The sequence below is a fragment of the Haemaphysalis longicornis genome, unplaced genomic scaffold, assembly GCF_048455015.1.
Source record: "Haemaphysalis longicornis isolate Haplotype H1 unplaced genomic scaffold, Haemaphysalis longicornis Haplotype H1 scaffold_2, whole genome shotgun sequence".
In the NCBI taxonomy this organism is placed as follows: domain Eukaryota; kingdom Metazoa; phylum Arthropoda; class Arachnida; order Ixodida; family Ixodidae; genus Haemaphysalis; species Haemaphysalis longicornis.
Window position 1 is genome coordinate 216,482,650 of NW_027526295.1, and position 17,593 is coordinate 216,500,242.

General features: G+C 50.4%; 1 protein-coding gene across 1 annotated transcript in view; it reads right to left on the reverse strand.

The window, feature by feature from the left end:
* LOC144169891 (motile sperm domain-containing protein 2-like) overlaps positions 1-17,593 on the reverse strand; it is a gene marked incomplete in the record, with an annotated part of 92,020 nt that overhangs the window by 18,917 nt on the left and 55,510 nt on the right. Inside the window, 2 exon segments of the mRNA XM_077699313.1 lie at positions 975-1,043; positions 16,201-16,325. Coding sequence (XP_077555439.1) covers positions 975-1,043; positions 16,201-16,325 — 194 coding nt within the window.

Consider the following 17,593-nt stretch of genomic DNA (forward strand, 5'->3'; position numbering starts at 1 on the left):
GGGGGGGCGCATTTTCTGTATAATTTTGCACGTACATGCACCCCTCTCCGAATCCAAACTGCTTCGACCGCGTCGGACTGGCCAGTCGGATAGACGTCGGCTTCATAAAGCGAGGAACCCAGGTTCGATTACTACGGGAAGCGTTTAAATTTGTGATCACTTCACCCACGATCCCCGTCAGCGTCAGAGATAGTCGTCTTTCGTGCAGTGCGTTTTGGGTGGACTTAGACGATATCAGTGAGAGTATGAAAGCTTCGCTTTAATAATAAGCCAATCTGACTTGTGAGATACAGAAGCAACTTAGTGCCCACGGAAACGTTAAACGAAACCGTTTGTAGCTCCTTTCCCCGTATGGGTCGTTCCAATAACAAATTTTGCTCGTGAGTCGTCACCCCTTATACCTGCACGGAACGCAAGATAGGAACGACCATATACGGGGCGGCCGCTGAAAGTGGTCTTGAAACGTCGCTACACTTTAAGCCGGCAGCACAGTTGCAACGCGCGAATTGCCTAATTGATCACAAGGCATGGCTAAAATTGTATCCCAATGGGGAAGAGATGGGGGGTCGAAGTGCGACTGCAATTATTCGAGAGGAACCTTCTTCCCTTCTTACGAGACACAACGCCCGTTTCAGCCCCCCCATCAACTCAGCAAACCATTTACAGTCATACAGTAAATGCAGCGCCTTCTAAATACAGCTTAAGTCCTACAGCGTCTTCTTAGGGCGCAGTTAACTTTGTAACCAAAAGTTACTACACAGAAATCGCGTCTGTGTAGAAAAGCACGCTCCTGCATAGAAATGTTTTATAAACAACGCCAAGAAAGAAAGAAAATAGGACAATTATCCCGGAAAAAAAGAAGGGTGTCTTTCTGCGCGTTCTGTATTCATCTCTTTTGAGGATTTTGTTGTTAGAGCAACACATAAATAAAAGTTTTGCTATGTTGTAGGGAAAAAGAAAAGCCGGTGACTCACTTCAGGGCTTGCGACGTTGATGATGAAGTCTACATCGTCCCACGTGTACTCCCGGAAAGGAAGTTTTTCCTGAACAAGAAAGGAAAAAATAGAAGACATATATTTCAGCATCTGGAAGTTCATAAAGTCTGAAGCGTCATAGTTAAGTAATTGGGGACAACGACAAGCCGTGGCTGGCATAAAAACCTCGTTGAGCGAAAAGCGCGGATGGTACTTAAATGTACCCAACTACATTTGGGTAGATTTGAGTTTACTCATCCCAAAGTAGCGTCACAGAACGCAATCGAAACGAAAGCAAGTGACTCTGCAGGTCGATTAAATTTGTTTAAGAGAGTCTGATGGAGCGAAAATAAGCGTAGCCTGAAAACATCGGTGAGTATTAATAGATATGACAAGGGTTGGACATGCACCACGTGGTAGAAGCAAGTAAGCCTTTATCTGTAGATTTCAGTATGAATACGAATATACCACTCTTAGCCGCAGACTGATTGTTAACGTAGAAAATGCTGAAAGCGTCAAAGAGGTATCGCCGCCCCATATATTTCCCTTCAATACGGTTCGACATCACAAGTCGTGAATGGGAAATAGATGGGCAGAGCATGGCTAAGCGATTTTCTGAAATTAACAGCAAGGCGTGAACATGTGAACGTAAGATTAATGTATGAAGAAACGTCTGCCCAGCCCATAATTTTTCAACGTCACAAACTTCAGCTTCTAAATAATATTATGCAGGTTCACTAACTACAACTGGAGGTAAGATTAGTTTGGGTTCCGATTTAGGTCGCACGTTTTTCGTTGTCGTTGAAGTGCAGCGTAAAGTTTTAAGTGCGAATGCACTTTATAAGCGACCCCAAACCATCCACCGCCGGCGGCGGCGGCGGCGTCCGCAGTGCTCCTCTATATTTAAAAAAGAAACAGCATCCGGCGCCAGGTTTCGATCCGAGGACTTTGCGGCCGCAGCGCGACGCTCTACCGACCAAGCCACGGACGCGACGGTGATATCAGTGTTAGTGACGCGCCTTATATCTTTAACGCATTCAAACTACGTCGTCAGCGGCGTGCGTTGGCGACTCAGCGGCGTTATAGCGGCTTGATAACTGCGTGGTGTACACGTGATACTACAAACCCGATGGAAGAGATGGAAGAGATGGAAGAGATGGAAGAGAAGGCGGCGAGGCGGTGGGCTGCGGGGGCCGAGCGCAAGCGCCGCAAGCGGGCCGACAACCGTGCATTCGCACTTTCACATTCTCCCCCTCGGGGAAATGCGGGGGAATTTTTTTGGCCTGTTATCGCGAGAGCTATCGCGCTTTTTTAGTGTCGTTATCTTTACACGGCAACTAGAGGCAAAAGTCTAAGATTACTGACGCAATGGCCAATGCGAACTACGCAACCGTCAGCCATCATGCTGAGAAATCAACACGGGGGAAAAAGGAGGAGGACAACAAGGCATGCCTTTCAAATAACAAAGCGTTGCTTGTCAACCAACGCAGTTCGGAAGAATACTAAAAGTTATGATCTTCAACTAGAAACGTAAAGTCATGCAGCCTTGACTAGTATCGCCTCGATAATTCCCGCAATAGAGAGTTCGTACTACGACAATTTTAAAGCATTCGCGTAAATTAGCGGTGCTGCCACCCCCCCCCCCCCCCCGCCCCCCTGTTGTTACAAAACAAAACTCTCGGTCAAAGCGTGGTTTGCAGCGAAATTAAAATATGACAAGTTTGGGACAAAAGATAGATGAGACAGTGCTTCGACCCGAATACTTAACGCCCTTGACTGTGTGGCGCCGCAATATAAACGCTCATTAAATCGCCAAGCGATGCCACAGGCGCACGTGCCAGAGTCTTTTTTTTTATTGCGTTGTAACGCACCGCGGCGCCGAACCGAAAAGCTTGGAACGACAACCAACCCGTGAAGCATAAGCAACGTAGCACAAACAACAGACGCTGGTGCCCGACAACTTTACGCGTGAAGTCGCCGCGTTTTACCGTCAGTGGCAACTCGCGCTGAACGCACAGAAAGGCTGTCACTCGTAGGCAAAAGGCAAAGCATCAAGCACGCATTGGTGGCGCTTACCGATCCTCATTCGGGTTCCCAATATGTCGGCGATGGATGCACGCGCCGGCGGCAGAACGGACGAAGCAAAACAAAGAAGAGAAAGATGGCGAAGGCGATGATGATGATGCCATCAATGCGTTCTAAAAGTACCCACAAGGGCGGATTGGCTCACAAGACGCCTACCTCACAAGACGCCTACCCTTTTCGTTCGAGTTGCTAGATAGAAAAATACTGCTCGAATTTTTAATAAACCGGAAGCTTTTGTAAGACAATTGCGTTAGTAATGTCGATACGCAATAAATATAATTTGATAGCTTTGTGGCCTTATAGGGACCATCAAGAATAAATACTAGTTAGGCTCGTTAGAACGATTGCCGGTTCAGGGGAACGATCGTGCCAATTGCAACGCAAGCTTCAAACAACAGATTAGGTGACAAGTAAAGCGGGAGAAAGATCACCAGCTCGCCAACTACTTTCTCACACATACCCTATGACGCCACAAGGACTCGTTTGCGCGACTGGCGGACGCCGCCGCAAGTCAGTGCCAATAAACACGATTGGGCGATTTAGCCCGTGCGATCGCACCTCTTCAATGCTAACGTATAGTGAACTTCCCGATACCTCTGTTTTTAATATCTCCCCTATGACGTTACCGCTGACGTTTGTAGCGGAAAATGTGAATGTTTATCCCTATTTGCGATCTTTTTCACAACGCGCTTATATGCCGGAATGGAGTTGAGCGAATACTAAAAGTCTAGTTGTTTTCTTCTTCTTAAAACAAGAATCTGCGCTGTCTTTATGGTCCCTTTAACAGATATTGAGACGCTCTACGTACGCACGCCATGTCGACACCAAGAAGGAGACAGTGGGCAAACGCTCAACCCTAGAAACAAAGCGGCGTCGTCGAGACATGAGGAATGACTCCCAGCGCCATCATTGCAGTCGTATTCTTAGTGGAAGTTGTCATTAGCTTCAACACGGAAAAATGGTGGACGACGTGGGACAAAGCGGCTCCCCTGAAATTTAGACACGGAGCCGAGGCCATTCGAGTTGTTACGGAAACAGCACCCTACTGCACAACTTTCTTGCCACAATGGGAAGAACCTTGCGGCAGCTAGAGAGCAGCGGCAATTTAAAGCTGGGTTCACTGTTTCCCGCTCAGATATTTTTAAAAGCACCATCTGTAACTCCACCAGCAGCTGCAAACCAGGAGGAGTGAATTCTCCTCTCTTAAGGCTGCCTTGGTTAAATCAGATTGCAAGACAGTATAGCTGACTCAACGCACTCAAGCCGTTAGTTCGAGTGGGCTCTCGTAACGCCGAGTGCAATGCACAATGCGCAACCACGAAGCCTGGATCAAATCTCAGCACCAAAAACATGGTACGTATTTTTAAAAACGAAGGGCTTACCTAAACGCTTCACTTCAAGGCAATGTAGTATTCACCTAAAGGTTAAGTTTATTCGAAATTCGAACCCGCCTTCTGAATGGCCGTGGTAACGAAGTTCGTTCCATCTCATAATTTTTTTTTCGAATCAGCAGGCAGCCTATAGACGGTTTACAGTGCGGCGCCCTGGGCGCGGCCATTTTGGCCGGCGTGACGGAGAGAGAGAGAGAGAGAGAGAGAGAGAGAGAGAGAGAGAGAGAGAGAGAGAGAGAGAGAGAGAGAGAGAGAGAGAGAGAGAGAGAGAGAGAGAGAGAGAGAGAGAGAGAGAGAGAGAGAGAGAGAGAGAGCTCTTTATTAGATGAAAGCAGAGAGGTTTGCCGGCATGTTCCCGCCTACATGCTACTCTGCGAGGATCGAGAGAAGGGAATAAAGGCCCTAAGAGAAGTAGGGCAGAAGAAAGGGGGAAAAAGAAGAGGTTAGAAGAAAAAGTGACACGAAGCTTTGCGTGGTGAGGTAAAAGTCCGCACGATCTCACAGGTGAAGTTCTAAATTGTCTCAGCGACGCCGATTCCGTGTAAATAGCCAAATAAGGCAACCAACACTTTTCTCTGGGACGATGGAGAGGGCCAGGGTCCAAGGAGACTTTTCAAAGATATAGATGTGTTGTTGAGGCACTCAATCTTTTCTACGAGGTGATTTCTGGCTAGCCTTTAGAACGCGTTTCTCCCCGTGGCCTTTTCCCACCGGGCACACAATAAAGTTGTTCTCTCTCTCTCTCTCTCGCCATGGCCTTCGCTGTTGCCCGTGTGCACCGGCGAGCGCCGGCGCGGCTCGATGTGGACATTTGACTTTTAAAGGCGATAGTCTTTCTTTGGCTAATTGAACGTGAAAATTTTGGTCTGTCAGTCTGTCTGCATGTCTGACTGTCTGCATGTCTGTCTGTCTGTCTGTCTGTCTGTCTGTCTGTCTGTGAATCGATTTAGCCACCCGGCCAAAGTGAAACAGACACTGTGCAATAGTCCGGTGTTAATGTTCATACTTGTCAACATTGTTGAAGAACGAGAGATTACGCAAATATAGCGTGATAATCAATACATGAGTGATATTTGCAGTGTTCCTTTATCAAAAAATTTCCGGATGCTTGCTTTTTGCGATAGCAAATAAAATACATCAACTGCAGAAAACGGTCGCCTGCTGTTGTCCGCGCTACCTGGCGGAATCCTAAAAAATCAAGCGGCAACAGCAACGAAAGGTTCCACTAGATAGGTACCGCGTTCCGCTTGGAACGCTCGTGGTGTGAGGCAACTTGGTTCTATAAATGTTTAGTAGGGTGCTTCGATTCAAGCGCGTCTCCGCTGTACGGCAGCGCTGGCATCGAGGCACTCAGCTGGGAGCACTAGAATGCGGTAAATTTAAATTGACTTGAACAAACCTCTAGCGTGTTATCTTGGAAGGAACGAGACGGGAGAGGAGCAGCATGAGAGGTGAGCGCGAAAGAGAAGGGATGCATTTACTTGCCAGTGGCGCCAGTCGACATGTACAACGAAAGGAGCAGATACGCGGCCCATTTTTTAACACGAAAGTGTTTTATGCCAGGGTACACAAACCTCACCGACGTAATCTCCGTCACGGAAACGACATCATCCAACTGTACGAACTAGAAGCAGCTCTTTCCGAGTGCAACAAAAATAGCGCTCCCGGTCCAGACCAAGCCACTTACCGGCTTCTTGCCAATCTGGATGGCGACTCTCTCGATCATCTGCTCCACCACATCAATTTATGCTGGGGCTCAGGCCAACTCCCTCCCCAGTGGAAGACAGCTGAGATCCGGTTCGCACCCAAGCCTAATAAGTCCCCTCACCTAGATAACCTTCGGCCCATTTCTCTAACCTCCTGTGTGGGTAAATTGGTTGAACGATTATTATTGAAGCGCCTTCAAACCTTCCTTGAAAACAAGGGTCTCATTCCCAACACCATGTATGGCTTCAGGAAGCATCTGAGTACCCAGGATATTCTCCTTCGAATTAAAGAAGAGGTCCTTGCCCCGGCTACCCGTCACTTCCCGCGAGCCATTTTTGTCTTAGATTTGAAAGGCGCATTCGACAATGTGTCACATTCATCCATACTACCCCGTCTGAATCAAACAGGCTGCGGCCACCGCACGTAGTCATACATTGCTGACTTCTTAACTCAACGCCACGCTATTATCCGGGTAGGAGACGTTCAATCTCAGCCTACTGCACTTGGTGATCGGGGCACACCTCAAGGTTCCGTCCTCTCTCCACTACTTTTCAATCTGGCCCTCCTGGACTTACCCCATCAACTCGACGCCATCCCGCACGTCCATCACGCGCTTTACGCTGATGACATTGGACAGACACTGACTCCATAGGAAAAATCCAAGACTCCCTTCAACAGGCTACGGATGTCGTTAACAAATATGCCTCATCAGTCGGGCTTCAATGCTCGCCACAAAAATCGGAACTTATCGTCGTACGCAAACATCCCCCTGCTTCACACATTGAACCAATTTGTATCCACCTTGACGGCCATACCATACGACCCAGCTCCTCACTTCGAATTTTAGGCCTTATCATCCAGGCCAACACGCGTAATGATCAAACTTTATTAAAGCTCTCTAAGGCGTTTCAGCAAGTCTCCAACATGCTTCGACGCGTTTCGAACCGCTGCCGGGGCATGAAGGAGAAAGATCTCATTGGACTGGTTCAAGCTCTCCTGATTTCGCGAGTAACCTATGTAACACCTTACCTTACCCTCACCAAAAGTGACACAGAAAGCATTGATCGATTAATCCGCAAAGCTTTTAAGCAAGTATTAAATCTACCTATGAACACTTCGACGGCCCGTCTCCTACAACTTGGTCTCCACAATACGGTATCCGAGCTTATTGAAGGCCACCTATCAAGCCAACGGCTGCGTTTAACACAAACACCTGCAGGGCTAGCCCTCCTAAACAGCCCTCATATCCCATGCCCGCAATCTACTGTCTGTCAGCCCCTCCCTGACCATTGGAGAAGTAACATCCAGGTTCACCCTTTACCCAAAAATATGCACCCTGACCTCCATCCCGGCCGCCGACAAGCCCGAAGCCAAGCACATGAGAATATTTATGGAAAAAGAACAGATGACGCCTATACGGATGCTAGTACCTACCCTAATGGTCAACACAAAGTAGCCGCAGTCACCACAAAGGGCGCCCTCATTACCTGTGCATCAATCAAGACATCATCAACCGGAGTTGCCGAGGAGCTAGCTATCGCCTTAGCCCTCATACACACGAAGTACCCAATCATTATCACGGATTCCCAAGCTGCCTGCCGAAGCTTCTTAGCCGGGAGGGTGGCCCCTTCTACTTTAAAGCTACTTTTACCACACCAACCCAGCCGGAAAGTTAATATCATCTGGACTCCTGGCCATTCCTCCCTGACGGGCAACAACTTTGCTCATCAGCAAGCCTGCGCCCTTTCTCTCCAGGCTTCCGAGGAGACCACATCGTCAATCCCGCTCGTAACGTATCAGGACATCACGCAATACAGTCGAACACGGATATATCGAACACGGATATATCGAATTATTGTCTATATCGAACTCATAAATTATCCCCTTGAAAATGCTGTGTAAAAGTATAGGAATTCGTACGTTTATATCGAACCGTATTTTTCCCGACATTGCGTATATCGAACGCCGCGCGAGCCGGAAGGTGCTTTTCGGCGGTCGCTGCACCCCCGATTGAGGTTGAGGAGGATGTGGAGGAATGCGCGGGCATGGCGAAGACTGGCTAGCGGAACTAATTCCTTCTACTGGAACGAATTTTCACTTGCCCAGTCGGGCCCCGCTACCGGCCGCCGTAGCGTTAGCGAACGGAGCTCGGTATGGTAAATCTCTCTAGGCACACAAGCCTGAACGCTCGGAAAAGGTGACAGTGCGAGGTAGGGATGCCCCGACTGCGCACGTCCTTTTTTTTTTCGGCTGCGTACGTTCCCCGACTTGCCGAAAAATAGTTTTTTTTCTCTCTCTCTCTCTGGGTCTGTCTTCCCCGGTGTCGTCTCAGGAAAGGGAAGAGGTAACGAAGGCGCTGACGGCTGCCTCCTTCTTTTGCATTTTGCTGCTGTTGCTGCTGTTTGGCGAGTTGTCCCGCACTTTTGGAGATCACTGTTTCTCTCGGAGATGACCATCGCGAGCGCTTTGTTGGAGTCCGTTCAGAGAGCCTTGGAATTGTTACCTTCAATGTTCTGGTGGTACGTGCGCCCTGTTCTTCTTTTGCGTGCGTGTTGTGCATGGTGTGCGAAGGCGCAGCGTACTGCTGGAATTTTCTAGTTGTGCAGCCTCGAGAAGATCGAGACCAGCGTCTTTAAATTCATTTCCAGGACGAAGAAGCAGGCCATGATCAGCGATTTTTTTTTTCACGGAAAGAAAGCGTCCTGTTGCGTCGTGAGTGCGGAATTAGTTGTCATTCTTGAATGCGACGATCGGTAAGTGATCGTCCGCCATAGGTGAGGTCTCAGAGCACATATTTTTTATATCGAATTTTTCGTATATCGAACTATTTCGCGATCCCCTTGGAGTTCGATATATCCGTGTTCGACTGTATTACCGGTCCGACAGACAACACTTCCCTCCTCCTCACCCTGCACTATCCAAGGAAGAAGAATCGCTGCTCCGCAGTCTGCAAACCAATACCTTTCCTCACCCAGTTCGCCTGCATCGTATATTTCCAACTCAATACTCTGCTGTATGCCAGTTTTGTTCACAACTTGGAACTCTAGCTCATATTATAATACAGTGTGTGTGCAATCCCAAACTTCCACCTCTCCGATCCCCTCTTCCCACCCCTGAGCTGTGGGAGAACCTGGTGACCAGCGACCGTCTGGACGTCCAGCAGCTCCTGGCATCCAGAGCGAAGGCTCTCTGCTCACTTGATGGATTCCCGGACTAGGGAACCACTCCCACTTTAGACAGCTCAAATAAACGTTTTCTCTCTCTCTCTCTCACCAGAAAAAGTTCCATTGGCGTGGCGGCGCTAGGTTTCGAGCCCACGATCACTCTGGTTGCAACGGGAGGTGTAAAACGCTCTACAAGACTGATCCATGAAGCCATGCCCGGATAGCTGCGCGAACGCGCCTTATGTCCGTCCCTCTAACTTGTCCATTCAGATGGTGCTGCCGTCTAGGGGAGGTGAAGCGAAGTAGTGCGTCATGACACTAATGAGCGCCGATATTTGGCGCCTCGATAGGGCAGCGTGTAGCAGCGGAAGCTGCCGTGTTTATGCGTCCGCCGTCTATAATGAACACCGCTCAGCTTGTGGAACGCCGCCGCCGCGTTCCACAAGCTGAGCTCGTCGGAACGCAAGCGTCTGGCGTACACGCCACGGAGCAGGACCAATGTGGTCGCACCTATGCCTTGGCGACCCGCCAGGAGGACGTCGCTCGCCAAGCACACCCACAATACTGCGTCCGACCCGCAAATCATGCTCCTATCGCTGCAGCGTACTGTGACTTCCCCAAACGATTCGCTGACAACCCGTTGGGTTTCATTCGCACGGCTTGCGAGCACCTGGTGTTTCAATGGGATTTATGCAGTGCTCCGGCGCGTGTAATCCAGTGTCTAATGTTGATGCGTCTAACGGTGCCATACCGACGAAATATAAATAGCGATGTCAAGTTGAAATCAATGCACAATTAACATTCAACTGCTCCTGTGAAGGCACATTTCCCTTTCGTGTTCTACCGATTCCTATGAAAGAAGGATCAACCACATTTTTTTAGTGTGGTATGAGTGGGGGCTTGTTGTCCTACTATGTAGGGTGTGCCAATATTAAGAGATTACTTAGGCACACAAAAATCTTGCATAAAGGTTGTTTGAGCGCTGTTTTGATTGGTGTTTGTTGGCAAGTTTTCTGTTCACGCTTTTCGTCCAAATAAAGCTGTCCAATGGCTTTCTTTCTTTCTCATATTTTTATGCACTCTCTTAGAGCAACAAAATAAAAGCCCAAGGGCTGTAGCATCGTGTAATCAAACAGCTTTGCGCGCATCAGTAACGTTCTAAAGCTTTTTTTGAAAGCTTTCCTTTCCAACCTACGCTAAAATGGTTGACTGTGGCCGCGTTACATTATGAATGTGAAGGGCATAGGAGGGGAAGTTGTATATTACTCCTTTGCCGCTTCTTCGTGTTTTGACTTGCAATGAAAAAGCTGCAGCGCTCATCGTTATAATTGTCAGCTGACTTAGAGCTGACGCGGTCTGCCTTGTATACCTGTTCTGCCGTTGTCTGTTCGGTATGTGATAACTTTCAGCTATAGAAACACACGTTGAAACTACCATATGGCGCATACGATGGACGGAAAAATCGCATACGCGTTGCTATTAACGCTAGGCGCACTCGCGCGCAAATCGCGAAATAATACTTAGTGCGTACAGGGAAGTTTATAAACGCTCAAATCGGGGGATCAAGCTTTGTTGACACATACAACTGTTTCTCAAGATGGCACATAAGGCTGTAGATGTGAGCATTTTTTATATTTTTATATTATGCATTACCCAATCGGTTTGGCAGCATATGCGACATGACAATTTTTGGATTTATTCTTTGTTTTTATGTTTACACATGCATTCGTGCATTGGTTTTGACGCATTTGAGGCAGCAAGTTTTATTTATTTGTGACCTAATGGCTTGACTGCGGTAACCCTGTTTTTTTCTCTGCTTTTCCAACAAGCCCCACGACCACCCGATGTCATCCTTCTCCAGGAGACGCACAGCGAAGCACCTCCCACCCTCCCTGGCTATCGATCACATGCCAGCCCGCCTAGCGCTCGCGCGGCCGGGAAAGGCACCAGCCAGGGGGTATGTACCTTCGTGCGCAAGGGAATCACCTTCGTAGAACATGCGCTCCTGAGCAAGAGTGCCATCGAACACTGCGTCGTCGAACTCGTTACCGGCAAGAAGCGCAAAGAAAGCACGTACATCGTCAACATCTACAGCAATCCCAAGCACTACCAACAACGATTTCGCACACTCATGCACAAGACCCGACAGCTGGCCACGGACAATACGATACTTTTGTGTGGTGACTTTAACGCTTCCCACCAAGACTGGGGCTACACCGCGACCAACGCCAAAGGGCGAAACCTCTCGGACGAAGCCACAGACGCCGGATTTCACATACTCAACGACTTCGCCGCATTTACCCGCATCGGCACGTCGGTCCACCGAGACACGAACCCAGATCTCACGCTCTACAGACCCGCTCGCAACGGCATGCACGCCCGGTGGCGAAACACGGGACAGAGCCTCGGCAGCGATCATTTCATCGTCGAGGTGCTCGTGCCACTACGGTCGGCAATGCAGGCCCCAAATACGCGCAAGCACAACATCACGGACTGGAACGCCTTCCGCACGTCCATGGAAAGCGTACCGACAGACATTGAAGACATCGAGCAGTGGACGCAGGCGCTGCGGACGGCGACGGAAACGGCCACCTCAGAGATCGAAACGGACGAATCCGTTGCTAACGTCGACAGTCGCCTGGCGCACCTGATCGAGGCGAGTCAATCCTTACGACGGCGCTGGAAGGGCCAGCGCCACAACACCAAGCTACGAAAGAAAATCGCCAAGATCAACCGCGAGATCGAGAAGCACTGCGCCGTTCTGTGTCGGCAGCAGTGGCACGCGGTCTGCCAGGAAGCGGACGGACAGATGCATAAGAGCCGCACCTGGAACCTCCTACGCTACCTACTTGACGAGACTAAATCCAAGGGTACGCAACGCCACAGTTTGGCACGAACCCTGCACCGAGCCACGAAAGAGCTCGGAGAAGCCGAAGTCCGAAAACGCTTAGATGCACGTTACCTGCCTGCCACCCCACCCGAGGCGTTACCGGGATACGCGGGGGACGAGAACGCCCTTCTCGATCGGGACATTGAAGAGTGGGAGGTACGAGCGGTGTTACAAACTATCAACTGCAAGTCGGCGGCTGGTCCCGACAACGTCACAAACAAGATGCTACGAAATTTGCCGGACTCGGGCGTTACAGCGCTCACTCGTTGCTTCAATGAGTGCTGGCGTTCGGGCAGGCTACCTAGACAATGGAAAGAAGCAAAGACGGTCCTGATTCCCAAACCTGGCAAACCCCCGCACGTCGACAATCTTCGTCCGATATCGCTCACGTCCTGCGTGGGCAAAGTGCTCGAACACGTGTTACTGAACAGATGGCAGCTATACCTAGAAACGGCAGAACTGTACCCCAACACCCTTGTGGGCTTCAGAGCAAAGCTAGGCACGCAAGACGCGATGCTACTGCTCAAACACGAGGTAGTCGACTCCCCGACCCTCGACAATCGAGCGGTGCTGGGGTTAGATCTACAAAGCGCCTTCGACAGGGTCCGCCACGCGGCGATACTGACCCAGGTCTCGCGGCTAAACATGGGTGAAAGATCATTTAATTACATCAAAGACTTCCTGTCAAACCGCACCACAACCATCCATGCCGGAGACACCCAACTATCACCTAAGACCTTAGGCAGTGTTGGGACCCCGCAAGGCGCGGTGATCTCCCCCATTTTGTTCAACTTAGTAATGATCGACGTGGCCAACCACCTCGCACGCATCCCGGACCTTGGTCATACCATCTATGCCGACGATATTACGCTCTGGGTAGCGAAGGGAAGCGATGGCCACATCGAAGAAACCCTGCAACGTGCCATCGAAGTAGTGGAGACCCGCCTAGAAGGCACGGGTCTGGTCTGTTCGCCGGCCAAATCAGAGTTCCTAATCCTACCGCATCGAGAACGCAAGCCATGCGCTTCCGCGGCTGACAACATAAGACTACACACAAGAGACGGTACCACCATCCCACGGGTCCAGACCCTGCGCGTCCTAGGCCTCTACCTCGACGCCCATCGACGGAACGGTCTGACGATCCACAAGCTGGAGGCGAAGACCACGGCGGCCATTCGACTCATACGCAAAATCTCCAACCGCCACGCCGGAATGAAAGAAGCAAACCTTCTGCGCCTGGTTCAATCGTTCGTCGTCAGTCACATTGCGTACGTCGCGGCCTTCCACAACTGGCAAGACGCCGAGCGAAGGAAGATTGCGGCGCTCATCCACAAAGCATACAAGGCAGCCCTGGGGCTATATGCTTGTACTCGCACAGACAAGCTCGTAGAACTAGGGGTACACAACACCCTAGAGGAGATTGCCGAAGCACAGCAAACAGCACAACTCGAGAGGCTGACCACCACCCGGACAGGCCGTTACATCCTACAGCGCCTGGGCTTGCGCCCACAGCAGCAACCAAGGCAGCTCCAGTCTGACCACGCAGCCTCCCTGCCTAAGGGCACGCTCGAGAGACTGTACGTGCACCCGCTGCCCAAGCATATGCACTCGGAACACAACAAAGAAAGACGGCTCGCTCGGGCCAGGGCCCTCACATCTACGTACGCCGCAGACACTGGCGCTTCCTACGTGGACGTGGCGGCCTATCCGGGAAGACCCAATACCTACGTTGCCGTGGCGATGGCGGCCACGGACGGTGCAGTAAAGTCAGCTAGCAGCTTCAAGGCGCAGAATGTGAAGCAAGCCGAAGAGATGGCTATAGCCTTGGCCATCGTGGACCCGCAAACAACCACGGTACTAAGTGACTCCAAGTCGGCAATGCTGGCATACGCAACCAACCAAGTGAACCCAAACACTGTGAAAGTGCTGTGCAGTGCGCGTACCAACGGGCTGCCGGTGGCACTCCGATGGTTCCCCGCCCACGTAGGTCCCTTGCGCCTCCGCGGCGGACTGACGAACCGGAACGAGGAGGCCGACTCCGCCGCGCGCGAGCTCACCAGACGCGCGGCGTCCACGAGTCTGGCCTCCTCACCGGACCCGTCCGGCGACGTAGAGATGCCCGACCCCCTCACCACATACGGGGAAATCTTGGAGTGGTACCGGCAGACCCGAAGACGACGTCCGCCACCTCACCCAAATCTAAATCGGGAAGAAGCAGTTCTCTACAGACAATTACAGACCGAATCGCTCCTTACCCCAGTGCTTGCAAAACATCTGTGCCCCGGTGTATACGAAAGTGAAATGTGCCGTGTATGTGACAGTGCGCGTGCGACACTCAGCCATATACTCTGGAACTGCAGGACACAGCCTGCTGAGGCTGCGCAAGGAACTATGCCCTCTGATATCACAGAAGCCATGAACGCTAAAGAATGCAGTGCACAAATCCAGGCCGTCCAGCAGGCGAAGGCTGCCCTGGCACGCCAGCGGCCCGAAAACGCAACCCCACCTGGGAAGCGTGAGTAGGCCCGGGCACCAGGCAGGTCTCCGCGACGTAGCGGCCACGTCCTAGCTGCCGGTGATTTTAATAAAGTTGTTCCTCCTCCTCCTCCACGCTTCGTCTAATTTACCTGCCGTAATAAGCGCGACACATGAGGCCCATGGAGGGAACCTCAACGGTTGGCAGCGAATGACTGACTCACGCTTGGTGGTGCCGCACCGGATAATTCACATACTTCCGGACATTGGAGCGCTTCCGCAAACGTTTTGTTCCTTTTCGCGACGATCAACATGAGCGCCCCCAATATTAAATTATGACTTTTCTTCGCGCCTATACCCTTTTGTTAACGACCCGAGCGTACTATGGGAGTCTGTATACGGCGAAACCTAAACTGGAAAAGGCCAGTAGTGGCGAGAGTGGCGCTGGCGCCATCTAGCTAAAGCTGGCCTAACTGCTCGCTGTACGAAACTTCGTCGAGACCTGTGGCCTTCACCATTTACTTTAATTTTATATTCAATTGGATGTACCATTGGATGTATCATACTTTTCCCCAACTCCCATTACCTAATCCCTTAGACACCAAAATTCGCTAAAGCGTAACATGGCGTCTTTGTACGAAGCGGGGGGGGAGAAACTTTGCGGAGTTACGGAGCTGCCAATAAGACAAAATAATCTCATTGTGTGCACTGCGTGTACGGCCCTTGGTGTAGCAGAAGTTAATGAAGGCCAAGAATTTAAATCTCTTTTTAGAAAAAACAGGTTGGTGTTACATACCTATCCCACAATCTCGGACTTGTTAGCCAACGCGGCATCGTGATCCAGAAATATCTGTTTCAACTTTTGCATTTTTTTCTTGTACTGAGATTATTTTTTCCGTTCCTTTTACTTTTTACCTCTAATTTCGGGCATATGTTACTCTCCCGTTACTTTCAAAATTTGTTTCCGCGCATGCACTGGTTTTTCTGCGTTTTTTTTTTTCTCTTTTTCCCTGTGAAATGTCGCTTTATTTCGATTGGATCGCCCACCCCATTAGCATACCATCTGCAGCTTGAAGATCTTCAGGGGTATTTCGAATAAATAATAAACTTGTAAGGTATGCTCATCCTATCCTGTTCGCGCCCATTTCTAGCAATGTCAGTACGCCTTTGTTATTTGACTAGTAGCGCGCAACAACTATAGCTCGAGACCCCTAGACAACAAACACCTCGGCTACGAGTATACACAAAACCAACAGTAGTCCCGATAAAGACATCGTGTGCCCATACAAAGAGAAAAGATAGCGACAAAAGCCACGAATAAGCTAAAAAAAAATCTCAGATGGAGTATGCAAAGCACTCTGTTGTGCGTCGAGTGGTTCTCTCGTGCCCGCGGGGACGATAGCGATCTGGCTCGCTGCGAGCCTCACGCGTATGAACTGCGGGCACTATGCCACTCAGTGCGGACCCCGGGGGAACGCCGAGTGGCGCACTCCGCGTACGAGAGTACAAATTACCGTGCCTCCCATGTACTCGGGCAGATTCTCGGGCGATATGTAGTTGGTGATGGTGTTCCTGTCAACAAACTTGATGCGCTCCACGCCTTCGGCCGGTACCCACGATTTGATTGCCTTCCAAGCCGCTGCGGTCGCCAGAGGAAGGGGGCGGGGGGGGGGGGGGGAGATGAAAGATAAGAGGAGGTGCGCATTAGTACTCGACAACGCAGAACTGCCTAATTATGCCTTACGGCCACGTCGCCCGCTTCAGCCTATTCATTAGTGCGAGCACCCATAATGTAACAATGCAAGCTGTCACAGTAGGGACGCTTCGCGTGAGCGCTGATGTAGTAGTAGTAGCAGTATGTGTTGTTTGTTGAGGCAGAGTTAGCCTTGCATAAAACTGCAGACAATTGATTTCGCCTATGCGCCTACGCGGCGCCATGTCGTATCAAATACACGGAGAGTCATCAATTTGTCCTGTAGACTGCAAAAGCTCCAGTAGGAGACGAGAAACACCTGCTCGATCAGGTTATGGCGTCTGTATACAGTCGAGTCCACTTATAACGATACCGTTTATAACAATATATCGGATATAACGATGAACAACTATGGCACCGTCCGCTTTTGTATGCTTTCCATGGGAAAATAAACCGCTTATTACAATGCCCCAGTGCCGCGATATCAGATATAACGATTGAATCAGGTTACAGCAAGCACCGAAAATGCGAGCTGCCACCGGCTCTCCACGCCAACCACACCGACGCCATGCGCCGCGATGCGCCTTGCATCGTCCACCCCTCAGAAAACGAGTCAACTGCACCGCTTACGAGGAAGCGAGAGGAGGAGGGGAACAGTTATCCTTCAAAACACCCCTCCCGATGCCGCCGCTTTAGCCCCACCCCCTTGCCTGCTGCTTTGAATTTCACTGGGTGCCTCTTCAACTACGTCCGTTTTTCCGCGGATCAGAAGTCAGGGAATGAATGAATGAATTTATTGTCAAGAAAAAGGAAAGGAAAGACCACCAGCAGGCGTAAATTGTCACACCTAGGGGTGGACACCGGAACGCCTAGTCAGGGCCGATGTTTTGGAAACGTCTGAGTGCCTCACTGAAGAGGCGATCGTTGCGCGGATACGTGCTGCGGACAGCGGTGGCAGTGACAACTCTGACGACGCGGTTGTACGGCCTACTCGGGTAGCACCTTCGCAGGAGGCCCAACGCATGATAGTCTCTCAGGGACTTCGTTTCCACCAAGGAACCTTTGCTCAGCTAGGTGAAGCACCTATAGATGCTCTTGAAAAAGATATGCGCCAGCTTCATGTGCAGCAAACAAAGCTGACCGAGTATGGCTTCTTTTCCACAAATAGGTAGCAGTACAACCTTGCTTGCCTGCAAATGAAATGTTTTGAGCTC